General features: G+C 41.6%; 1 protein-coding gene across 1 annotated transcript; it reads left to right on the forward strand.

Annotated features, from left to right (window-relative positions):
* Positions 1 to 27,301, forward strand: ZCCHC8 (zinc finger CCHC-type containing 8). The gene is made up of 14 exons (XM_075177866.1): positions 1 to 206; positions 579 to 621; positions 1,848 to 1,919; positions 3,436 to 3,541; positions 3,649 to 3,723; positions 3,863 to 3,966; positions 6,591 to 6,656; positions 7,265 to 7,325; positions 9,094 to 9,236; positions 9,770 to 9,912; positions 10,076 to 10,197; positions 12,797 to 12,883; positions 23,813 to 23,933; positions 25,306 to 27,301. The coding sequence occupies exons 1-14, from the start codon at positions 14 to 16 to the stop codon at positions 26,148 to 26,150; spliced, it is 2,181 nt and encodes a 726-aa protein (XP_075033967.1). The 5' UTR covers positions 1 to 13; the 3' UTR covers positions 26,151 to 27,301.

Consider the following 27,301-nt stretch of genomic DNA (forward strand, 5'->3'; position numbering starts at 1 on the left):
ATGGTACGTCTCTATGACGGCCGGTTGGAAGATGGCGGAGGTGGAGTTCGGTGATAGCGAGCTATTTGAGCAGTTAGATGGAGAGACCGCTCCGCTGCAGACCCACATACGGTTTGATCAGGCCGAGGAAAGCGAGGCGGAGCCGGGGGGCCTCCAGGAACATCTCACCCGATGCGAGGAGACAATAGCTCAGCTGCGTTTGGAAAATATCCTTTAGTCCGATGCATGAAAGCCAATGAAGGAAATGGCCCTCAGTAACACCCACACAACAGGACGACCCCACTGTATCTTACCATACACTACTGGTGGTGCCAACACCAACATATATTTCCCCTGTAGTCATTTAAAACGGTAGCTGGTATGTGCGGGAATGAAAATGTTTTAAATACAAAACACGTCATGGTGTCTCCCTGTACATTTAGACGCATATTAGTGCTATGATAGTCTCTGATTTACATTGACTGATCTTTTGACTTTCTACGTTTTGTAATACACATTCCTCCTTCCAATTGATTTCTAATTATTATACTTTGATTTCATTAAACAAACTTTATTATTTTCCCTTAACGAATGTGAACATCAAGAGCTCAGGAGAAAATTATCTGTTCTCTCTCGACCAAGGTAGGATATCAATATTGATCTTATTCATTACCTATGTAGCTTTGTTCGCAATCATGGTGCAACACAAACATCCCACAACTCCACATATTCTTTCACTCTGTATGTTGAGTCCCTACCTGAAAAATTTGCTTCCATTTTAGTAATGTCTCCAGGATTAGACCCTTTCTCACCCAATATCCACTTCCTTGTCATCTCTGTGGACTATTGCAACTTCCTCCTCTCCCCCTTGCGATCCATCCTTAAAGCTGCTCCTCACCTTCGTTTACTCTTGTGCCATTCTGCACATCCTCCCCTCTCTGCTGGTCACTTCACTGCTTCCCTATCCCTTGCAGATTTCCGTTCAGACTCCTTACTCTCACCTGCACTCTACCTATGTCTCCAACCTATTTTTTGACCATACACCCTCTGTCCACATCTTAAAAAGTGCCCCAAAAAAAATCACAATTTCATAAAAGCCTTTCAGCCCTCTTCCATGCTTGCTTCCTTCCCCACCTTCTCACCCTCCCAGATGTGTCCTCTGTTATACAGCACTCCCCTTAGATTATCTGTTACGAGCAGAGCCCACTACCATTGTGTCCTCCTCCTATCACAGCTACTTTAACACAGGCTAGGAACGTTTACAAGGTGCTTACGACTATGCTGCTGTGAGGTGTAGGTAATATACATGGGATGATGCACTCCATATTTTAAATTATATGGACCTTAAAAGATATTCTGTCACCATAAAAATAATAAAGCACATGGCTGCTGTTTTTGTACAGGTCATGGAAAGCCGCTGCGACTTCCAATATTTGTAACTATTCACATTAAGGGGTCATTATTCCTTAAAATACACACATTTTCCTAGTAAACACTGGATCAGTTACTTAAAAACTCTGATAATGGAGCTATTCACAGGAGTTTATAGATATTGGCATCATTTGTATTCTAAAGATTTCTGTTTAAACCTTAGCAAGGTCCGTTATCATGCTCCACTTTTGGAGAACAGAATTGCTTATGTAAGTCCCTGTTAACTATTGAAGCACTACTGTAACCCACCAGCACTGATTCTTCCACTTGAACTGTCTGACTGGCAAGTGAATAAATGATCATGTCAGCCAAGCAGAGACATCTCACTGTGGTTAGGCGGTTTATATAATAGTAACAATAAAGTCAGATTGTGGTTTTGTGGGAATGATGGGTCGATACAGTATAATAAGTATTTTGATTATACTGTTTCTTCACAGTGGATTGTCTGTGGATGAGAAGTTTGACGGACCACTGTTGCAAATCTTGTTTATGAACCACGTGGTTTCAAAGTAAGTTTTTTGTTTTTGTTTTTTTCATTAATTTACTAAATTAGAAGTTTTCATAATTCAGTGTATTGAAATGTTATAAATTTTGTTTGAAATTTGTGTGTAAGGATTAAGCATCCCACAGAGATTTACAATCATATTGGTGAGCAAATATAAATGCTCCTGTACAGTTTTGACCTGTTTACTGTCTGGCAAAAATCCTTTGTTCAAAAATATGTCCGCTTTTCCTTAACACGTTTACAGAATGCAGGACTAGTGCGAATATGATAAATATTCCTGTTATGTTAGAATAAAAGTTTTCCCCTGTAGCTGTGATGTATGTAATTGATTTATTTTTGTTTTCAATGAGTTGCAAATATCCCAACAAATGCATAATTTGTTGAGTTCTTTTTTTTTTAAGAAGCAATTAAAATAATGTTACAGCCAACGGTATGCCCACAGTGCTTTATGAATATTTAAAGCTTGGGACAGTGTTTTCGATCATCCAAGTGCACAAAAAAGTTTCTGGTTGGAGGTGCAGTCATCAGGCCCTAATCTAAAGAGAAATGGCACCTGTCTCCAACACCAGGGAACCTTAAGGTCCCTTAGAAAGGCCTGGGTCTTTGGGCCACCTTCGCCACAATGCTTGGAGATTCCTTTTGGGCTGGGTTCTGCCAGCGTTTCCCCCAGGGCACATGTGGTGGGGGGGTGTATTGGATGATTCAGGGACGTGGGATCTACTAGGACCAGACCACCTCCCCAACATCATTGGGGCATAGGAATCATAATGGTTGCCACACTACACCAATCATGTGAGGGGGGGGGGGATAAAATAAAAATTGTAATGACAATACAAGGGAGAAAAATAAATTACAGTGACTATGAATAACGGCCACAGCCTTTCAGTTGCATGGGCAAAAATTACCCTTGCTCAGCCGAAAGACCAGGGCATAGAAAGCGTTGTGCAGCTCAAACGTTGGGGTACGTCCAAAGTGCCCTAGTCTGTCAAATGGGTTCACCACTCCCATGTGATTTCAGGCACTATGTCTTAGACTTTCAGCTTTCTGGCGGGAGGACCAAAGTAGTCCATTACGGGAAGTCCCTGAATTACCATCCTAGGACAGAAACCTCTTGATCTTTGCCAAAAGGCAGATAACCCTTCTTTGAGTGCATTGTTCAAGGAACATATGTAGGGGATCCCACCCAGCCTGTTCTTCTGTGTCCGGGGACATCCCCAGAGACATATTTACAAACCAATTTAGGCAAGTGAGAGAGAACTATTTATCAGGACAAAGATTGTCCCAAATTATGGTTTAACTGCTATCTAAAAAATATGGGCAAACCATTAAAAGAGATATAAATCTTTCTTCATAATTAAAGTAAACTGAACATGTTTGTGGCCAATCATGTGCTTTAGGTAATTTTACATAGGCTCACTACTATGTGCATACTGCAGTTTATAGCATACACACATTTTTTGTTTTATCTTTGGGATAATGAGCAAATATTGAGCATTAAAATAACCTTTGCTTTTATGCAGGCAATATCATCAAGAGATTGAAGATTTTGTATCAAGCTTAGTTCATAAGTATGAAGAACAGAGGAAAGCAAACCTTGAAAAAACCAGTTTTAATGTTAAACCTCAGGTAATACTTAATGTAAAAGTATCATCTATGGATGATACTTCAATGAAGTCTTGTGGCAGTAGTTTGCTTTCCAAATTATATTAATTCCGAGTGTACTTTTCTCCCAGCCATCAAGTATCTTATTGGAGGACAGTGGGAGCTCCAGTGTGGATACATTTAAGAAAATTAAAGAAGCCTTTAGTGTAAGTTTGTGTTTGTTTTTTTTTTAAGATATTGTGGACATGTCCAATAAACCTCCCTCATTTCCACTTTTCTGCAAAATGAAAAATGTGAAGGTCACCATATTTAATGGTAATTAAGAAGAATGTTCTTGTCTTACAGGTTGTGGGAAGTGTTCTCTATTTTACAAACTTCTGCCTAGACAAGCTTGGGCAACCTCTTCTGAATGAGAATCCACAGTTGACAGAAGGATGGGAAGTACCAAAGTATCCTAAAATGAAGCTCCATAACACCCACTCCGTGGTAAACCTCTTATTACTGTGCCACAATACACCACTTGTTCACGGCATGAAGAAAATTACTTTCTGGTACAGCAGGATTCGTTTTGTTTTGTTTTATTTGGGGGTACAAATTGGTATTAAAACTACACGTTTCTAAGAACAGAGTTTATGGAACTGGTGAACACTGTTGCAAATGTTAATCAAATATAAAACTTATAATTTGTATAATCTCTTTTTTGGGGGGTGTTTTTGCAGTTGTTTTGGTGCAGTTTACTGTTGACCTGTAAGCTGCCACAGTACTTTGCATTGCCACAGAGTGAGGAAAACAGCATACATACAAGGTAGATAAAAATGTGGCTGGATAAGGAAGAGCATTGTTTGTGAGAGTTTACAATCTAGTGGAAAAAGGCCACGGCTGAGACAACAGTGAGTGAGACTTGATAAGTGAAGATTGGGTTACCAGTAGAAGTGCAGGTTCTAGTAAAGAGGTGGGTTTTCAGACAGTTAAGATTTGAAGACTGGGCAAAAATCTGATTAGGCATAGTAGGGAATTCCATAGGTATTTAGCAGCACAAGGGAAGTGATGTAAGTGGGAGTGAGAAGTCAGAGTTGGATCTAAGTAGGTGTGAGGGATAGTATATCAAAATGAGATGTATGAAAGGGTGGTGTAGTTGAGGGCTTTGTAGGCGTGGGAAATATGCCAGAGGTATAAACACTGAAGGAGCTGTTCAACCCATAGGGTATGAACCCTGAGGGAACTGTGTCACAAAGGCCAATGAAGTAAAGGATGTGTTGGGGGAGAAGAGTGTGGTCTGTGGTGGCAGGGAGGCCCAGGAGTATGCATATTGTGAAGCGACCCTTAGTATACCCTTATAAAAGTGATTGCTTGCAGCTCTAAATGGACTATTGGGGACAGAAGCCTGATTGCAGGCTGTAGAGAATGTAGTGAGTTGAGAGAACAGAAGCTCAATTAAGGTGACTTGTAAAGAATAGGAGAGAACTAGGGCAGTGGTTTCAGAAATGGGCTGGTGGTTGGATTGGATGAGAATGAGTGCAGAAACTCTGCCCTTTCTTATGGTAGGAGAATTCACAGATAATTGATTGGATTTTGTTAAAGCCTGGATTTCAGTAATTTTTAACGTGGGCCTGTCACTATAACAGGCAGACAATCTACAACATAACTGGGGTGGATGAACTTTCTGTTTAATAAACCGGACAGTTTATTATTATAAATGAAAACACTATTCTTTCTCTGTCTTCACTTTTATGCCCCCCTCCGTTATTCTTTCTCCGTTAAGAGAAATTATTCAAAACAAGTGGGCAGACAACACTGGGTTGAATAAGCACAACTAATGTATTAGTTGTGCTTATTCTACCCAGTTAAATGTAAACTAAAATGTATTGCTGTGTTTTGGATCTAAAGCATGCCACAGTTTCTGAAATATAACAATCTAAGTACTGTAGATCAGTGGTATTGAAAGCACTTAAGTATTCTCACTGAACACTTTATTATCTATTTCTTCGGCTATATTTTCACACTGTCTTGTGGACTCTTGTGATTGTTAGTGGTATATGTGACAACACAGACTGTACACTATATCATGTATTATTCTGGCTAACTGTTAACCTAGAAGCTGGTTCTCTGTTCATGTGTTCTGGTTTTCCTGTTCCAATTTGATTTCCTTATGGATAAATAAAACTGAGGAAGTTCAATTGGACAGAGAACAGCTAAACTGATAAAAAGCTGAATTGTGTCTCTAATAAAGCTAAATCGATGAAAGCGTTTACAAGCATTTACTAAAATGTTCTTGACTCTAAAGTTTATCTGTGTTAGATCTTATAATACAAAACATTTGTTTTATAGTGCAAGCATTCCAATGTTTATGGTAGTTTTGTATAAGGGAAAAGTACAGCTTCTGCCCTGAGCAACAGGCTAGCTAGGCACACCCCTGATAAGTTGTCTTGGGGAGCCTCATATAGCTCATTCAATAGCACTTCACTAGAGTGCAAAGTTTGTTGCCACAGCAAGCAATAAGCAACTGTCTTTTGTCTGTCTTGTGCTTGTTAGGACAAATGTGTAGTACAATTTTTGCACTTAATTACGCTGTTAGTAAATTATACCTAATTACTTCATGGTGGCTGCCGCAGTCTTGGTTCAAGCCCTGTCTCTTTATATTGCTTTAATTTTATCTCTAGACCACCCAAGAAAAAAAAGTGTATGTATGTGTGGATTGATAGAGATTTTTATTTTTTTTTAATTCCTGAAATTAGCAAATCCAAACTCTGTGAGCTTTGATAAATCATTGAACTGCAGAGAGGATCAGTGTTTTCTGAACTGGGGGTGAGGTGGTTTGCGTTCCAATGTTCTGCCAAGTGGGGGGAGAAGTGTTTATTGCAGATAAACTTTTTCCTGTGGTAACAGGCCTCTTATCACTGACTGGCTTTGAAGTGCACACAATTAGTTCAGGTCTATCTGCTTCTCCTACATATTTTGTTTTTAACTGGACCCTGTACATTGTAATATCATGTATATATTCTCTTAATTATTTGTCTGATATCTAATGTTTTTTGAGTCTTTAATTAAAACCCCTTAATATATTCTAATAAAGATACCAGCAAGTTTTTACTCAGATTGTGTCTCTAGATGGTCAAGAAGTACAAGTAAAGGCAAAAAGGTTTGTATGTTATTTTGTTTTCTTAAGTTGACAAGTCTATTTTTACAGGCTCCAGTTTTATTTTTCCCTTCCCTTTTAAGGAGTAGGGTAATTCTTATTCAGTGTGAAGTTCATGTTCTAATGTTTGTCTATATGACACTGTAATGGAGCAGATTTAGGATCTTATAAAGGGGTTGTGGGAGCTATGGAAGACGGACAGATTATTGGATATTCTCTCCAGCACTCAACACCACCTACCCTTTTACAACTAAAGCATGTACCATTGTCAAACATTCTCATGTGGGCGGCAGATGTGTGCATAAGTATAAAACATATAAAGACAGAGTGCTACGTAGAAATTTCAATAATAAACCAACATTTTGCATATAGATATAAACTGTTGCTAGTGTTAAAGTGGGAATAATGATCTAGATGTACATCATACTGTATGATTCCTAGTACATTATTCTTGCTCACCACTGTCCGTGTAATGTAAGCATCCTAATCTTTATGGGTACCTACAATTAATAATTTTGCGAATGTTCTGCTCTTAACCATGTATGTTCCACTTAATGATACATTTGTAGCCAATTTGATTTACTAGTAAACCTCTTCTTTTAATTTAATAGACCAAAACCATGCTGCTTCAATTGTGGCTCAGAGGAACATCAACTGAGGGATTGTCCAAAAGTAAGACTATTTACAAATTGATATTTATTTAGCTATGTTTAAAGAGTAATTGGGCTGGTATCCTGCAAAATTGTTTTAAATGTACAGAAATTATTAGGCATTCTTAATGCTTGTAATGACATTTATTTAATGCAGATTTTCTTCCTGGTGTATTTGGGGAAAGAAAAAACATATCTCCTCCTTAGTTTTGCATATTGTTACTTACAGGTCACAAGCTTATCTGTTATGTTTCCACTGCGGTCTAAAAGTGTTTAATAGTGGATTGAGTCTAAAATTGCACATGGACAAAAGAATTGCCTGGTTTTTGTTACTTGTGTGGCATATCTGTAATGTAGGTGAAATCTATTATTCTTATATAACATTTATGTTACATCTTTTTGGTATTTCCCAGCTCAGTCATATGTATTCATAACTTAAAACTATCTGGAAATGTATTAGTCTAGTTCTTCCAAGTACAGGAATACCAGATGTGTACTTTAAATCAAGTTCTTAGTGACAGAAACAAGATATGTATAATCTTTAACTTTTTTTTCTGAGACTTCAGTAGATCTCCCCTAATATTTGCAATATTATTTATAAATTAATATTTATAATATCAATTTCTAATATTTGCAGTATGCATTGGATCCAATGCATACTGGATCAGTTCGTATCTACAGTAGCTGTTAGATCCATGTCGGCATTGATCTCATAGTAATGTGGAAGCACTCTGGTGAATCGCCTACTCCATGCAACATGAAATCCCAGTAACATTGCATTGTACAGGCAGTGCTCTGCTTCGAATGTTTGGAAAGATCATTCAGGGCAATAACCTTCTGACCCCATTACAATACCTGGCAGCTGTGGTAAGATGAAGGGTCTTGCAAAAGCACAACCCCCCTCCCCCATTACGACTTTATAAATGTCGATCTCCAGTATGGCATCAGTAGTTGTCTTACTAAATGTACATTTGCTTAAAGGGGTTAATCAAACATGCTCTCCATGACTAACAAATGGGGAGGGGCCCGAGCAGGTCCATAGTGTTTTACTAGCTCAGACCTGGCCAACCTGTGGCTCTCCAGTTGTTTGTGAAACTACAAGTCCCAGAATGCACTGTCAGCTAGCAGCTTGCTCTTTACTGGCAAAGCATGCTGGGGTTTGTAGTTTCACAACACCTGGAGAGCCACAAGTAGGTCAGGCCTGTGCTAGAGCTCTCTGGCATGTGATGCACTTGCCTTTTGGTAATAGTCGTCTCTTTAGGGAGGTTGTGTTATCCCCTTAAATACTGTACTTTGTGAGTAAGATTGCTTTAAAACTGGTGGTCAATTTTCAGACAACACTTCCTTGTATCATTGGCTGTGCTTATGTAGACTTTTGACATGATCGGCCATGCAGACGTCTACTAGGACAGTATGTAGTCCTATTTGTATGTTAGTAATTGTATTCTAAAAGACATACTCTCTTGCAACTATTGTTGCTTTATTCCGCAACCTACTTTTATTGAGAGTGGGAATGTTTCTGTCAAAGTATGTGGTAGTATTTATAGCAGTGATCCAGACTTTCTGCTTTTATCCATATTGATCACAAGAATATTATGCATCCTCTAGTGAATTTATTGGTACCATGTAATGTAAATCTTTATACTGCAGGGTTTTAATATTTTAGTTTTCGTTTTGTTTTTATCCCAATAGTTATCTGCTCCAGTGTGGGCCTGGTCCAAATTGCACTACAAGGAAGTAGTCTGTTGGTGAATAACTGCTGTAATACCCAGTTTCTTTCATTCTTCCAGCCTCGGGATCTTGTCCATATTGGCATGAAGAGAAAAGAATTTATGGATTCTTGTGGAGAAGCTGGTAACCACAATTACCAGCAACGCTATCATGCTGAAGAAGTAGCAGAGAGGTTCGGAAAGTTTAAGCCTGGAGTTATTAGGTGGGTTTTCTAGGCTTGTTAAAACAAAAAACTTTACTATTTGCATTCTGTACTTATTTTCTTAAAAGCAATCGCCCAATTTTAAATTGTATCGCTAGTTTACTGTATTTCAGGTCTGTCATGGGTTTTGTTTTTATTCTTATTGGATGTTTGTTTGTTTGTTTTTTTTTGTCCAATATAAAATTTCCTGGAGCACCACCCCCCTCATACTTTAGCCATTATATTAAGACTGCGAGCTACCATGTAGTGTTATACTCATACATGCTAATTTGGCAGAGGGCTATAAGAAGGCCCCATTATCCAGTTTAAGGAGAAGGTGTCCCCAACATCTTGCATGTGCCTTCTTGCTCTAGTTGCCTATCAACTGGGGCCCATATTTGCAGGTGCAGGTAAGGCATTGAAGAACCATATAGCCATTATATTGTGAAATATGGGTATAGTTCAGTCTTTTGTTACGAAGATTGAGGTATATTTTAAGCGATGTAGAAAAGGAAATATTTTATTGGTGTATATTTGTTTTTCTCATTTTACAGTGAGGAGCTTCAAGAGGCCCTTGGCATTACTAACAACCATCTTCCTCAGTTTATATATCGAATGCGCCAACTGGGTTACCCTCCAGGATGGTTGAAAGACGCTGAACTGGAGAACTCTGGACTCTCTCTTTATGATGGAAGAGGTATGCTGTTGTGTGTGTGGATGTGAATGATCTTGGATCTGTATGCTAATGATTTCAGCAATTGTTAGACAAAATAACATGTTATACAATGTTGAACACTATTTTTTTTCTTGTGTTTGCAGGCTTGTCTTAATGCTTCCAACACTTTGTTTTTATCTTCTAGATACAAGTGATGGTGAGATTGAAGACGAATCACTGACCAATAAGAAACATATATCTTATGATGTGTCTAAATTAATCAGCTATCCTGGGTTTAATATTGTTCCCCCACCTGAGATTGCAGATGTGAGTTTGCAACATGTTTTTTTTTCTTTTTGTCTATTTCTTATCTGTAACATAACTAAAATATATCCTATCGAAAGCCATCAGTGAAATTCTCATGCATGCCCTTATTTTATAATAAACACACCTTACTAACTTTTCTATAGATATATTCCCCCACCTTACAGTTTATCCTAAACTCAATGGGGATCTTCACCACTCTAAAACTTCTACCAGCTCTCTCTTTAATCACACTCATGACTCCCCATCATTCCTCTTACCAGCTTTTAAGATCTAACTTTTTAGATGCTACGAACGTCGAGTTGAACCCTATATATTGTACTTGCATTCATACAAGTTGGGCAGAGAGATAAGGATTTTAAGAAATACTGAGTAGACCCCTTCAAGAAGTGTGTTCGGAAAATGATTAATGGATGGAAAGTTTGAGGGGAAAGCAATGCCGATGTAGAGCGGTAAATGAAGTGCAGCATATGAGAAGAGTTGATAATGGTTAAAGCAGAGATATTTGGTAGTAGTTGTTAGAGACCAGGCCAGTGGAGATAGGACAAGCAGGTTCATTGAGGCGTTTGTAGGTAAAGAGGCTTTTCACATTTGCATCTTGACATCATGGGAATCCATTCCAGAAGGGGTATTGAGACAGATATAGAGCAATGTTGGTGTATATGAGTCTGGTGATGTTTAAGATAGGAATGGAGACAGCCTACACGATAGGAGATGAGGGAGATTACTTAATAATTCACAAAGAGTATTATAGCGATAAGTAGAAATACCATATACAATTCTCTTCTGTGAATCATTTATAGTATACTCCAAAGGAGAATGTTAGTCTGTCAAAAGGAATTTTGGAAGAGACGTCCCATAGATGGAGACACTGACTGTTTAGAAATGGTGAAATAAAGACTATCATAGAGGCAAAGAGAGAGGTTGGTTTAGAACACTAGGAAATCATCCAAAAGTAGACAATGGCAAGAGTGCTGCTCACACATTTACAGTCTATGAAAGTAGGTGTTCAACACATTAGATTAAATACCACAGATTGCATGTAATAGCCAGATTCCAATGGAGTAAGAGGGCTTTGTTAGGGCTACATGAGCCAGTCACAGAGCAACATTGACATGAAGGTCACTAGGTTAAGCATAGAAATTTACCTGTAGAAAGGGGTGGTAATTAGACAGTAAACAAGTCTAAAGCCTTTGGTGGTTTGGGATATTTGTTAAGCTTGCCTAAAGAAGTGAATTTTTAGGAAACGTTTGGAGGCTAGTGGAAAATCTTGTACAAGGAAGATTATATGAGTGCTGCCCAAGAGCAGTCCTATAAGCAGTACTTGGAGCAAGTAGTGTGTGTGTGAATTGCAGATCTTGGGCAGGGTACAGATGTTCAGTTGGGAGGTATTTTGAGACAAGATGTTGGGTTTTAATGGCTGTGTAAGCTTTAGTATTTTATGCTTCAGTAAAGTAGACAATATAGGGACTGACAGTGGAGCACCAATAGAATGTGTTGTGAACAAAATTGGTCTAATTGCTGTGTTTAAAATAGTTTTGTAGGTTTGAATGTCTGGTTACAGTAAGAAGGGCATTGCAATATATGCAGGAGATAAGTGCATGAATTAAAACTGTTGCCGTTCTTTTGAGATGTTCAGTTTCTGGGGAGGTTGTTTCTCAGATGTATGCAACAGGATTTGAATACAACCGGGCTACAAAAGCATTTGCACCATCGGACAGTGATGGAAAAGATTGTTGCTGTTTAGGAACCTGGCAGCCTGTCAGGAGAGGGTATTGAGGATTTAGGAGTACTTGTTCTCATTGCAGCTCCAGGTCCTATTGGGAAGACTGGGGGTCAGCAAGTGCAAAAATATACACAACCCAGCTGAACATGCATATAAAGTTCCACTTTGTATGCTTGGCTTAAGATTTGAGTTAGCATTTTATAATTGGTATATCTGTAAGGCCAAATATAGAGAAAGCTAAGGAGCTTAACTTTGTATACTTGGCACCCCATATTAGCATTTTATACTTGTCCTTAGATAGGGCTTAACTTTACATATTTGGTGACAGGTATGGCTCGGCTAATATACTCATAGCTAGGCTATTTTGTATTCTGTTCCAACCACTAGGAAGGGCTTGATTTAGGAAGGTTTGCGTAGAACATGGTCTGATGTATAAGTCACCAAATTTTTTTCTACTTTGTATGCTAGTCTGTACTTTGCATGCTATACATTGTGTACTATGAAGGGATATACTTTTATATACCTGCCACCAGAAAAGGGTCTGTTTTGTATACTGCCCAGCATAATAGACTGTATTTTGTATATTGGTGGACCCTGGCTGTGTAATTTACTAGTCATAGCTGTTAGTTGCATTGTTTATATGAAATGAGAGAACAAGGGTGTGGGGGGAAACAAAGGTTATTTTGATTGTCACCTTTCTGCACTTCATTCCCTCTGTGGGGTCCTGATTTAAACATGGACTCCCAATAGCACAGGAGATGTAAATGGACATGGGAGGAAAGGAATATCTATTCTGCTAAGTGAGGTTACTTTACAAAAGGTTCACTAGAAATTGCCTCTAGTGTAACCAGTTATTTTATTTTCTTCTCTTGTCAGGACTGGCGTAGTTTTGGATCTATCCCAATGCAACCAGCTCACCAGAAAGACTTGTTTGCAAATTTCCTGGCTTGTAAATTTCCCAGTGTAAGTATTTTCTTCACTCTTACTTTGATCAGTATCCCAGTTTTAGGACCTATACACACAGGTGTGCGCATTCAAATCATTATTTGCTTAATACATGTTTGTTTGAAATGCACAACTAAACTGAGTATAGTGCAGTCTGCGGTGCCACTTCTCTATTTGGAGAATGTCCAAATACTTCATGATCTACGAATGTAAACTGGAAACTCTGTTTAATTTTATCAAAAATTGAGGCAAAATAAAATATTGGTGCGAAAGTGCTCTTGAAGTGTTATTGTGCTGGCAAAACATTTAGACTATCTTGCACCACACCCTTAATGATCCTGTACCCAAAGGCTATGCTGCTTAAACCAAACTGACAGCAATTAGGTTTGAGAAATGGCAATAAGTCATTGGCTACTAATGGATCTACTGGATTAAATTGGGGAAAGCGATGTCTTTTAAGTGCCAGGAATTGTCTGGCTTTATGTTTCTTTAAAAAAAATACAAATAAAATTTTCTCCTGCATCCATAGGGAGACGCTGGGAACATTGGGGTACAGTGTAGGGGTTCCTGGGTGGCGGGCACTTTAAGAAGCTAACATTTGACCATAGCTCCTCCACCTCTATATGCCTCTTCTGTTGACCCTCAGTTTAGTTTAGTGCCCCAACGTGGTAGGACATAATTTTGCTTTGGGACTGCCTTTTTTTAGTAAATGAATAATAATCGTTTTAATTATTTTTTATTTCTTTATTTTGAGGCTTTTGCCGCAGTGACTGGAGCTGCACAGAGCTCAATCACGCCTGCTTTCAGGAACTTTAGAGGAATTCAAGCTTCTAATCAAATTCCAATATGTTCTAACTGCGAGCTGTGTTCCGCGCTTTGGTCATTGCAGAACATTTGCTGCTGGTGGGTGAAGATGGACAATACCATGACGGTAGCATACCTGAATCACAAGGTAGCACCAGGAATTCTTTAGCCATGTGTGAGACGCACAAGATCTTTTAGTGGGACGAATATCACGTTTGGGCCATCATAGTGGTTTTTGTCCCAGTGCTGAAATATTGGCAGGAAGACTTTTTTTTTTTTTTTTTTTTTTTTGGGAGCCAGCAGACTCTATACACCGGAAAATGGTCTCTCCATTTGAAGGTGTTTTGCAAATTGGTAGACAGGTGGAGTGAACTGGTTGGCGTCTCTGTTAAACCGAAAGGACAGGCTCTTATGCTCCAAGGCACGATATTCTCAGGCAGTCTTGGTAGATGCCATGTAGTCTCTCGAGGATGTATATACTCAAGTATGAAAGAAAGGGGAGCCCTACCTCCTCTTTTCGATTTATGCAGGGTGGGCTGGAAGCTGGTTAGCGCCTTGGTTCACTTAAGGTTCAGGTGTTGGCTCTTTTTTTACTTTCCAAGAAGACTCTTTGATATGCAGACGTTTAGGCGGGTGCTTTATGGGAAGCCTCGTATATTCTTCAAGGGACACCTTAGGATTTTAACTTGGTGTTGAATGCTTTGCAGCATTCCCCTTTTGCTTCCTTGGATCCTTACGTGGAAGACCTGTCTTCCTTTTTGGCCATTTTTACGGCTTCGCTTCTTGGTTTTTCATGAGGATATGGCAGTTCTTGGAACAAAACCCACCTGCCTTCCTAAAGTGGTTTAATCAGGATATTGTCATGTCTGCCCTGACCAGATGTCTGTCTTCAGAGGGCGGGGCTTCTCTTGTTTTCTGGATGTGTTCAGAGCTTTGCTGACTGACACTGTTTTTCTCTTTCATCCAGTCTGGGGGACACTGCTTACCATGGGTTGTGGAGGGGAGCTTGGGAGTTGGCACCTTACTAGTTAACTTTTAGTACTGCCGACAGACCCCTCCCCTCTACAATCCCCCTGCCCCCTCTTGTTCAGTTTTTTTTTAGGTGCCCAGGAGTTGGGCAGCGTTTTTTGGTACTTAGTGTAAATTTTAAAAACTTTTATTTCTTTTATTTGATTTTTATTTCAGGTGGCAGCGCTGGAGTGTGCTACTATAGAGAACACACTCACAGCTGTGCAGCGCAGGCATTCCCCTGTCCGATGAAAGCCAGCGGCTCTCACTGACAGGGACAGGAGAGAAGGAAGAAGATGGGTGCCCGATTTAGGAGTGACAAGCGGTCTCACGGACCGCTGTCACTCCTCCAGCCTCCCCGATAACCGGCGCTGCCATTACAGGCATAGAGCGCCGGTTATCGGATACTTAAGATGCCGGCGGCCATCTTGGATTTGCTTAGTCGGTGCTACGGAGAGAGGAGGAAGGGGGCTATACCAAGATCCCCCCTCATACATAGGAGGGGGCATCAAGGTGTCTTTCGCTGCAGAGACCTCAGTCTTGGAGGTCTCCACTACTCTGCCACCATCACAAGGAGAATTTTTTTTTTACAAATCATGTTCCGCTGCAGAAACAGCATTACTGAAGGGGGGGGAGCTAAAGCATAGAGTTCCTCCCTCCTTCCAGAGAGAGATGGTCTATCTCAGCCTTCTGGGGCTAAGAGAAGCCTGGGAAGAGTGAACAGAGCTGAGGGAGCAGGCACAGGACACTGCTGTTGGACTTCTCCCCTTTGTGGCCTATGGGCTAAGTATCTGATTTATTTAAACGCATTATCTGTTTTGCTGTGCACAAACTGGGCTAGTAAGGGTTTACATTATAGTCTCCCTACTTGCCTATATATTATATTGTGTTTTAAAAATTTTCAAGTACAACTTTTATGACAAGATTAGTTGGTTACTTGTTATTCACTCTGTTCTCTCTGTGCATTACTCTCTCTCTATCTATCTCTCTACTCTGCTTAATTTAACAATTAAGTCTGTGTTTGGTGTGCCATTCCTTTATAAAGATGACAGATAAGGGAAAGGGCCCTATAGCAAAATATTTCACATGTTCAAAATGTCATGTAAAATTACCTTGTGGGCAGAAGGACCCTTTGGCGCTCTGCTCTGTATGCGAAGCAGGGGTCCCCCCTGCGCAAACCCAGCAGATTTCAGTCCCACTGACGGAGGAGCCGGCCTGGGTGACCTCCCTGACAGTCGGTTTCCTCCCTAGCACAGATGGTTTTTCAATCTAATCATTTGCTATCTACTGTGGCAAATTCCATGGCCATTCTAGCACACATTTAGGCCTCCCGGCTTCCTCAGGGTCTATTGGAACATCTATACCAGGACCTTCCTCATTACAGTCTGACCCAGCCCCTGTCTTCACAGAACCGGCGTGGTCTACAGCATTTATAAGGGGTTTGGAGAAGCTTAACCAGTTGCGTGATTCCCCAAACATCCCGCCTACTAAAAGAAAGAGGCCTAGATCTGTAAATCCCCTTATGGTCCTTTCAGACTCTGAGGAGTGTTCTGAGGATGAGGGGGAAATTTATTCCAATCCTGACCAGGTTCAATCCTTGGAACAGGAAGAAAATCCTAAAAGCCAATTTATTAACGATTTGGTTTTAGCGGTTACAGGCATTGGACCTCCCAGAACCGGAGGATCCTACCCCTAGAGACAGAAGTCTCTTTAAGAAGGCAAAAAGGGAAGGCTAGCCGTTTTCCCCCTTCTGTAGAACTTAGGGATATTGCAGAAGGAGCATGGAAACAACCTGAAAAACGGTTCTCTGTTCCCAGAAGGTTCTCTTCCCTGTATCCTTTGCAGGAGGAAGATGTGGTTCGCTGGGAGAGTATTCCCAAGGTAGATATTCCTATAGCCCGATTGGCAAAACACACCTTACTTCCAGCTCCTGGTTCAGCGTCCCTTCAGGATGCCAATGACTGCAAAGTAGAATCCCAGCTGAAATCTATATTCGCGGCTGCGGGTTCTTCTTTTAGACCCACATTTGCTTCAGCTTGGGTTGCTAGAGCCATGGAAGCATGGGCAGACCAGCTAGCAGAGGCCTTACAGGACTCCGATTTGTTCCCCCTGGCTTTACATTTGAAGGAGGCATCCGGGTACCTTTGAGGCGTCCCAGAACACAGCGGCCGTCTCCTCTTCTATTCAGGCGGCATCTATTTCAGCTAGAAGGATGCTTTGGCTGAAATCCTGGGAAGGAGATGCGGAATCAAAAAAGTCCGTTGAAACAATTCCTTTTTTAGCAGCAGGTTTGTTCGGTCCGGAATTAGATACCTTGATCTCTCGGGCAACGGGGGGCAAAAGCACTTCCTTGGCGGTATTCCCTGGCAGGAGCTGGAACCCTCGGGTCAGCTCCTTTCGTCAGCCCTTTCGGGGGACCTCCTTGTCTAGAGGACAGCCCTTTAGAAGTAGACAGCCTAATGCTCGAGGCTCCTCTTCTAGGGGGAGATCCTCGTTTACGGCAAAGCGCCAGGCCTTCAAGAACCAGGAGAAGCCTGCGTCCTGGCGACCACTTGGTTCTCCTGGAGGGGGCGCCAGTGGGGGATCGTCTGTACTTGTTTCAGGAACAGTGGGCAGCGTCCTCCCAAGACTCTTGGATTCGGGCCATTATATCAAGGAGGTACAGGATAGACCTGCTGGGCCCCGTACCACAGCGGTTCTTTGTAACCCCACTACCCCGAGATCCAACAAGAAGACGAGCAATACAGGATTGTGTCGCCTCTCTTCTTTCGCAAAGAGTTATCTGCAGGGTCCCAGACTACCAAAAGGGACAGGGGTTTTATTCAAACCTGTTCCTTGTCAAGAAGCCGGACGGCTCCTTCCGACCCATCTTAAACCTAAAGGGCCTCAATGTACACTAAAGGGTGGACAGGTTTCGGATGGAATCCCTGAGGTCGGTGATAAACGGCTTGGAGAAAGATCAGTTTATGGCGTCCATAGACATAAAAGACGCATACTTCCACGTTCCTATTTGGAGGGACCATCGGTCCCTCTTCAGATTCACAGTGGGATCCTCCCACTATCAGTTTCTTGCCCTCCCCTTCGGCCTCTCAACAGCACCGAGGGTTTTCACGAAGGTCATGTCAGTAATGGCAGCGCGCCTTCACCTTCTGGGAGTTCAGGTCGTACCTTATCTGGACGACCTGCTCATCAAGTCCTCCTCAGAGAATTGCTTACGTCATCACTTGTCCCTCACCTTGGCGGTTCTCAAGGACCACGGATGGCTGATCAATTTAAAGAAATCCCAGATGGTCCCGTGTCAACCCATGGTTTTCCTAGGCCTCATCATGGACACCAGCCAGCAAAAAGTGTTCCTGCCTGTCGAGAAGATTGGTTCAATCCAAAGCATAACAGCCCAGGTCTTGTCTTCTCCCAGCCCCTCAATCCACTTGTGCATGCGGCTGCTGGGAAATATGGTGGCCTCCTTCGAGACCATTCCCTTTGGTCGAGCTCATTCTCGATGTTTTCAGTGGGATCTGTTGAAGAAATGGTTACCCACCTACGCTTAGATCTTCAGAGGATCTCTATCCCTGAGGACGAGAGAATCACTCCAGTGGTGGCTGATTCAGGATCACATGTCGGTGGGCAGGTCCTTCGCTCCATGGTCATGGATCATAGCCACGACAGATGCCAGCCTGAAGGGTTGGGGGGGGGCGGTAATCCTTCACCTCCAGCGCCTTTGGTCGGTTCAGGAATCGACCCTATTGATAAACGTTCTGGAATTGAAGGCTATTCTTTTGGCCCTTAGGGGAGGCCAGGCCCTCCTCCAGGGCCACCCTGTCAGGGTTCAGTCCGACAATGCCACGGCTGTGGCATATGTCAACAGACAGGGAAGAACCAAGAGTGCAGCTGCAATGAAAATTGCAGTTCGAATCTTGATTTGGGCAGAACAATATGTTCCTGTAATATCGGCAGTATTCATTTCAGGAATAAAAAATTGGGAGGCCGACTTCCTAAGTCGACATCAGATGATGCCAGGGGAGTGGTCACTCCATCCGGAAGTGTTCCAGTCTCTGGCTCAGAAGTGGGGTCTTCCGGATATAGATCTCATGGCCTCCAGACACCACAGAAAGGTTTACAGGTTTTGCGCAAGGGCAAGAGACCCCCTTAGCGGTGGCAGTGGACGTAATGTCAATGTCATGGGACTTCAGGTTGGGATATCTGTTCCCTCCGATTCCCATGCTTCCTCGGGTGCTCAAAAGAGTAAAACAGGGAGGTCTGCCAGTAATTCTATTTGCTCCCTCATGCCCGCGCTGAGTCTGGTACGCGGACATACTCTCAATGGCAGAAGGACCGGGTGTTCGTCTTCCATTTCGCGACGACCACCTTATGCAAGGTCCCTTCCGTTACCAGAATTTACCTCAGCTCAGTTTAATGGCATGACTGCTGAAGCCAGCCGCTAGAGGTTTTTCCTCCAGCGTGGTGAACACTATGATGTGAGCCAGAAAGCCAGTCTCGGCTCGTATTTATCACCGAATTTGGAAAGCGTATATCAGATGGTGTGAAAATAGGTCATGTCACACGTCCTCATTTCGTCTCCCTCGTTTATTGGCTTTTCTTCAAGATGGCCTGGAAGCTGGGCTTCGCTTAGGTTCCCTAAAGGTTCAGGTTTCGGCACTTTCAGTCTTTTTTCATCTGAAATTAGCGGATTTGCCAGACATTAGGACTTTCCTTCAGGGAGTCTTACATATTCAACCTCCCTATGTAGCGCCTACAGCACCGTGGGATCTTAACCTGGTGCTGGACATGCTTAAAGGGCCTCCCTTTGAGCCATTACTTGTGACTGATTTGAAGTGGTTGACCTGGAAGGTCCTTTCTTCTGGCCATTGCATCTGTGCGTAGGGTTTCAGAATTAGGTGCTCTGTCTTGCAGGGGACCATACCTAGTTTTCCACGAAGACAGAGCGGTGTTAGGAACCCTCCCTTCCTTTGTACCTAAGGTAGTTTCGGCTTTCCACATGAACCAGGAAATTGTAGTTCCGGTCTTTTCTCCCTCTTCCATTTCGGATTCTGAGTCTGGAAAAGTTAGACGTGGTTAGGGCTCTCCGCATTTATGTTAAGAGAACTTCTCAAGTGAGGCGTACTGATTCCTTGTTTGTTCTGTATGATGCCAATAAGAGAGGCTGGCCAGCCTCAAAACAGTCCATTGTAAGATGGATTGCGGCTACCATTAGGCAAGCTTACATAAAGGCTAACCGTCCGGTGCCAGAGAGACTTACGGCCCATTCCACCAGATCAGTAGGGGCATCATGGGCAGCGAGCAATGGGGCTTCTGCAGATCAACTTTGCAGGGCAGCCACCTGGTCCTCTGTCCACACCTTTACCAAATTTTACCAGTTTAATGTATTTGCCTCTGCGGATGCAAATTTCGCTCGTAGTGCTTTACGAGCGGGGCTTTCAGAGTAGTCCCACCCTTAGGGGCTGCTTTAGAACGTCCCCATGGTAAGCAGTGTCCCCCAGACTGGATGAAAGAGAAAAGAGGATTTATGTACTTACGTTAAATCCGTTTCTCTGATTCCGTCTGAGGGACACTGCGATCCCTCCCTTCTGCTTTTCTTCTGTGTGCTCTTGTTTGGCATTTTCCTTGGGCTTTTTAATTAACTGAACAAGAGGGGGCAGGGGGATTGTAGAGGGGAGGGGTCTGTCGGCAGTACTAAAAGTTAACTAGTTAGGTGCCAACTCCACCAGCTCCCTCCACAACCCATGGTAAGCAGTGTCCCCCAGACGGAATCAGAGAAACGGATTTAACGTAAGTACATAAATCCTCTTTTCTCCACTCTGATGCGGACAAGAGGGGCTGGGCATCCTCTAAGGTGACTATTGCTCGGATTACACCTGTAAATCATCAGGCTTATGGTGAGGTATGGCAGCCTGTTAACTCATCCCACCACGTCGGTGAGTTCTTCCAGGAGAGCACAGCACGGCGCCTCGACTGAGTAGCTGTGTCAGGTGGTCACTTGGTCCTCGATTCACACTTTTACCCAGTTCTTTAGGTTTCATGTGTTTACATCAAGGGATGTCGGTTTTGGGAGACTGCTGCTTCTCGCTGTTTCTTCTGAGTTCCCACCCGTAATGGCGGCTGTGGGATGTCCCCATTGTTTCCAGTTGAACCAATGGATGCGATAGAATATAGGATTTTTTTTCTCCTTTTGTGTGACATGTTGTGTTACTGTTCAAGAGGATGTTGTTTTCCTTTTTTTGTTTATTTCTCTTTGGGGCATATTTAATTAGGTTTCCGGTCCGCGGTAACGCGCTTTACCACGGAAACTGTGCAGTATTGACCGTAATACGGTACTGCAATAACGCAGATTTTCCTACGCAACCCTATGGGGTGTGCACGCAAATCCACGTTATTGTGGTATCGTGAAATGACTTTGCGGCGCATTCCCGCGGACCAGAAACCTAATTGAATATGCCCCTTTGTCTCCCTTTCTGTTGGGGCTTGGTTAAATGTAAACAACTAATAAATAAAAAGGCTGTCCCAAAGCAAACTTATGTTGTACCACATTGGGGCATTGACCAAAACTGAGGCTTAACAGGAGAGGGGTATAGAGGGGGAGGAGTTCAGGTCAAATGTTAGCTTCTTAAAGTGCCCCTGAATCCCCTGCACTGTACTCCAATGAACTAAGAGAAATGGGTTTTACAGAAGTATACAAATCCTATTATCTTCTGGTGTTGCCATTTGGGTTAAGTAGTTTATTTTGTATTGCAAATTTTTTTTTTTTATAATTTTTTATTTTCAGTGGTCAATCAAGAAAATAGACAGCAAAACGATAACACTGTGTAGCATACACAGTAAAATCACAACAGTTATTGTGGTGTATCGCATATTAGGAACCCTTTAGACAAAAATGACCGGTTTTTACATTTTTAAAGAGTAATATAAAATGGGTGTAGGAACAAAAGGGATTGTGGGGGAGGGATGAGGGGGGTAGGACCACAAAGATAAGCACTGTAAGTATTTAGAGGATAACTAGGGTGTGTTGAGCCTATAGCAGAGGGGGAGATATGTTTTCGGGAAGTTAGGGTCATCGCACACGGGTCAGGTCGGAGGACGCGGAGCGTTGAGGGGGGAAGGTGTGTTCCACGGCTAGCCATGGAGCCCAGACTTGACTGAAGACGTGGCCTCTATCGTGGAGGTAGTACGTAATCTCCTCCATAGCTGCCACGTGCCAAATCTGCCTCTTGAGAGCCAAAAGGTGAGGTATTTTTCCAATTAAGGGCTATGAGTGATTTGGCTGCTTTCAGGATGTAGGCAGTTAATTTCTTGGAGAATTTATCCAGGTCTTGGGGAGGGTAACATAAAAGAAATATCCAGGGATCTTTCGGGATGGGGGCTTCAAAAAGGGTATTTAGGAAACTATGGACTGAATCCCAGAAGGTGGTGATAATCGGGCAAGACCACCAAATATGAAACATCGTAGCCCTTTGGCCACAGTCCCGCCAACAGAAGGGCGAGGAAGAAGGAAACATTTTATGGAGTCTTGTGGGAGTGTAATACCAACGGTAATAAATTTTGTAAGCGGTTTCCTTTAGTTTAGTTGATATTGAGCATTTAGCTATCCCCAGTCTCATGTCCTCCCAAGCCTCTTCATCTGGGGGAGGACCAAGGTCCTTTTCCCACTCGTCTTCATGAGGGTTTGGAGAGGGAAGGGCAGAAGTGAGCAGAATGCTATATATTTGAGAAATCATGCCCTTGTCCAAGGGATGTTTTCTACAAAGAGATTCAAATGGAGTAAGGTCCCTAAGAACATAGGTTGGTGGCAGGGATCACAAGAAATGATTAATTAGGAAGAAATCAAAGGGGCTGAGGATTTGGGACGAGGATTGGGGTTGGAGATCTGCTAGCGAAAGCCAGCGGCCCCGTTTGGAAAAATCTACTGGAAATTTAAGCCCTGCACGAGACCAGTTACGGTGGATCGTAGAGGCAGATCCGGGAGGGAACACCGGGTTATGTCAGATGGGGGTTAAAGGAAATATTGCAGTTGAAAGTTTTAGTTTGAAGGAGTTGGAGTCCCAGAGCATAGCATCAAATTTGATAGAAGGCAGTGCTCTAACAGCAGGGGGGCGACGGGCGGGTCATACGCCCCAGAGAGATGAGAGATCGGGCAGGGTTAGATGGGCCGATTCTATATCAAGCCATGCAGTTGAGCCAGAGGGAGCGTAGGAGGCAACGATTTGCGAAAGGTGGGATGCCAAATAGTATAATTTGATGTCGGCAAGGCCTCTTCCTCCTCCAGGGATTGGTCGTTTTAAGATATTGGATGAGACTCTAGGAGGTCTATGATTCCAAATAAAGTGGGCGAGTGCCTTCTGATTGTTGGCAAGGAAAGAGGCAGGGACTGCTACCGGAAGGGTTTGGAAGAGGTACAGCCATTTGGGGAGTATGTTCATTTTGACAGTTATGATCCTGCCCAGCCACGAAATAATAAGGCGGTTCCAGGAGGTCAGGTCTGATTGCGTCTTGGAGAAAAGGGGTAGGAAATTCTCGCGAAAGAGGAGGTCATAGCGAGAAGTGAGGAAAATCCCCAGGTATTTGATCTTCCTGTTCTGCCATTTGAAATTAAAGTTAGCCCAGAGTATTGCATAATTTTAAACTATTACAATACAGCAGGATCAGTGTGACTGAATATTTTCCTTGCCTGCTGATTATTGCTGGTATTTTCCTATAGAAGTGCTTACTCACATTTTAGGGCATATTCAATTATCTTTGCAGTGCGCGGCTGCGTGTATAAAGTGACAATACGGTACCACAACACTGCGGATTTTCCTTTACACCCTATGGGGTGCACATGGAAATCTGTGACGTTGCAGTGATGGGACTCGTGCAGCTCCGCATAATCGCGGACTGCAAAGCTAATTGAATATACCCCCTTAAGTAAAACGCTTCTGGTATATTAACTATATATATTGACAGATGAATTCTACAAAATAGGATTGAGCTGTTTGGTTTAGAATTAAATTTTGTTGACTGTTTTCATGAATAGACAAATATTTATTTGTAGTCCAAGATCTGTGAGCTGTCAATTCTGACATGTTTAATGATAACCCCTCCCAGCGCCCCCTTCTTTTCAATACTGAAATGTTTTCATCATAGCCAAGCCATAATACCAGCCAGAAGAGACCTTCTTTATCCCAGTCACTTTCTGAGAAAAAAAGACAAAAGACATCTGGAAATGGCAAAGGAGAATCACCAGTGGATATGGATGTGGGGTCAGGTATGGGAAGTAAATGAAAAAATTACAAATATTTTATTTAATGTTGAAAAATGAAAGTTGATCTGAACTTTTTACATTAGTTGTATTAAGCTTTAAAATAAATATATACTCAACTCTTGTGGGGGTAACTCTAGTACGAAGTAATTCTTGAAATAAACTTGTGTCTTTAAAGCGGGGTATGACTGATCCAACTGCAGACTAGCATCTAAATATAATTTGTTTTCATTGTATAATATGCTCTGTAGATTTTGCACTTGAAATTTTTCTTTGTTTTCTTTTCCTATACACTCTATTTGGGTGGCCAATTAAGCTGTTATAGACCTAATTTATTGCAGGTCCAACAAAGACATATCTCACACTGCAACTGATGGCTGGGATAGATGGTAGATGCAGTCAGGTGATAACTGCATATGACCATATATGCCAGTGTTTCCCGTACCCAGGCCTCAAGTACACCTAACAGTGCAGGTTTTCCAGGTCACAAGTAAAATAATTATACCTGTGTATCTTTCATAATGTGTCTGTCTGTAATGAATACACCTGTGCTCCACCAAAGAGATGTGGAAAACAAGCACTGTTAGGGGTACTTGAGGACTGGGTTTGGAAAACACTGATGCATGCCCTCATTGTCTGACCACACTAATGGTTCTCTGTTGGATCTGGGCACTAGTCCCAAGCACCTTGAGGGAAGGGTCTTTCAGATTTGGCCATTCAATTTGGCAGTGCTCCTGCTGCATGGGCTAACATTCCCTATTTATAGGCATAATTATACATGACCCGAGTGATAGTGGTAAACTAGATCTGTTACTTAGATGTAACAGAAATGCAAGTCCTCTTTGGACACTTTAGCCTGATGTTTAATCGGTCAACATATCTGTATAACAAAGCTAAATTATCTATTGGAATTAACTATAATATTGACATAACTCCATGGGACAAAATTAAAGTTAGGGGAGAGAGAACTTGTTTACAATATTTAGAGTGCATCCAATGATGCAAGATGATTTTTGAAAACTACCTTAATGTCTATGCTTTAAATATATAAATTATGATTTTATATGGATTCTTAGATCTGTTTGAGTAACCTCCACAAGACCTTTTATCATATTGATCTGTAACTCCTAATCTTGCTATGAGATTGATGAGCAAGTGGGTAGTAAACAGGAGTATAATGTCGTAATTAATAATGTATGTCATTGGTTGCCTTGGTAAAGGGGATCTTGGTACCGTTTGCCTTTTATGAATATTTAAGTTCTGAATCTTGCAGCTAATCAGATTTTTTTATTTTTTTTTCACATTACAAAACTTTAGTTTAAGATGTTGTAAATACCTGCTTCCAATAGTGCTTATAGCTTGCTTTTTATGGTTTCAGATTCAGATGCATCCTTTTGCTCACCTGCTTCCAAAGGCTTTAAGTTTCAACCACCTCTTCCACCTGGATCTCCGTGTAATACTCCACCTACACTACTTCGGAGAACCCCTCCTTCAACACCTCCAAATTTTATACCACCTCCTCCACCAACTCCAACTCCTCCACCCCTTCCAAAAGGCACACCTCCACCAACTCCTACTAGAGGCTCCCCAGTACTTCAGTCCAAGGATAGTTTTCACTTACAGCCACAAGTGGCGGTTTCTATGGATGAAGACACATTGACTTTGGAAGAGCTGGAAGAACAGCAGCGTTTAATCTGGGCTGCTCTTGAGAATGCAGAGAGCACAAACAGTGATTCAGATGTTCATACACCATTAAATGGTAATTCTGTCACCTCATCTCCTGGCAGAAATGAAATGAACAGTGCCATAGGAGTGAAAATTGCTAGTCAAAATCTAGCAAAAGTATCCAAGCCTTCGGAGCTGTTCCTTGAATCAATTGCACAAGGACCTGAAGAAAATGGCCCTCTAACTCCTGAAGAGGACTCTCTGAATGAAGAACACAGTGAAGACCCTAATGTCCTAGAAAAAGCTGTTACAGAGCCCAATGGATCAGATGCAAAACACAAGGAGACAAGTGGAGAGAAGGAAGATGCAACAGAAGAGGCCACATTTGTGGAGCCTTCTCCTTCCAATTCTGGTATTCCAGATAGGAGTAAATTTGCAGAAGGAATCACACCATTTGAATATGACAACATGTCAGAATCAACTGGTGTTTACTTCCGTCTTAGAAATGTGCTGAAAAATTCCCCAAGAAGCCAGCAAAAAAATAAGAATGAAATCTAGTGAAATCTCACTCACCTGAACTATTTTTATTTTTTTTAAAATATTCAGAGAAATATTTGTATACCAATTTCTAGACACCCTGCTCACTGACAGATGACATTCATTTCTTTGTACAGTGATTTATATAAACAAATATGCATTTTTATCCGCCAAATAAGTAATGAGTATTAAAGAAATCACCAGCAATTGGTTGGTTTCTTCCAAAGTATTGATTTGTTTTTGGGACGTTAAAGGGTACAGTATTGCTTAAAATGGCTATGTATAAGATAGTAAAATATTTGATTATCCTGTCTTTTCCTTTTTATCAGACAGTTGCATATATTACTTAGTTTACACTAATCTCCATTCTTTAGACAAATTGCTTGCATGGTTCAATAAGCAAACCGTGGTTTGTCTTTGATTTTTTTTTTTTTTTCTGCCTACAGATTCCCGAAAAGAAATGTTTTTGTTGGTACATTGTCTAAGTGTTTATGTAAATGCCGAATAGAATGATGTGTTATGTGAATGTTTTAGAAGTTCACTTTTTAAATAACTGTCCCTTTTAAGATTTATTTCATTTTGACTCCCTATGTGCATGTTTGCTTAAAAACCACAACAAAAATCACATGCTGCTGTGATAAAACAAGGTGTAAGTCAGTGTTGTACACCCCTATTTTTTTCTTTATCTTTCTTTCTTCTACCCTTCCTGCCGCACTGGTGACAATGAGGGGAGGGGGGGGTGAAAATGTTAAAGGGGAAGCAATACTATATGATCTGTCAATTCATGTCTGTAGAAGGTCTCCGCATTTGATATTTTAAATTTCATGCCAATTTCAATGGTAGGGTGAATTTATTTTTCCGTATTTTTGTAAATTTTATTTGACTTAATCTACTTTGAGATTCCACACCTCTTTTAATATATTCAATGTTTTTAAACCATCTAAAACTTTTAGTTTTGTTTAATTTAAAACTGGCAAGAATAATCAGGAATTCAGTGTTGGTCACTGTTCAACATATTTTTATACATGATTTCAATAGATTTTTTTTTTTTTTTTTTCAGTTTTTAAAGTATCTTCCTGTTTTCTAAGACAATTTCTCAAACTTACTGTATGCCCCACCACCACCCCTACAGTGTACATAAGTTTAATAAATGGGGTTTTCTTAAAAAAAAA

The sequence above is a fragment of the Mixophyes fleayi genome, chromosome 1, assembly GCF_038048845.1.
Source record: "Mixophyes fleayi isolate aMixFle1 chromosome 1, aMixFle1.hap1, whole genome shotgun sequence".
Lineage (NCBI taxonomy): Eukaryota > Metazoa > Chordata > Amphibia > Anura > Limnodynastidae > Mixophyes > Mixophyes fleayi.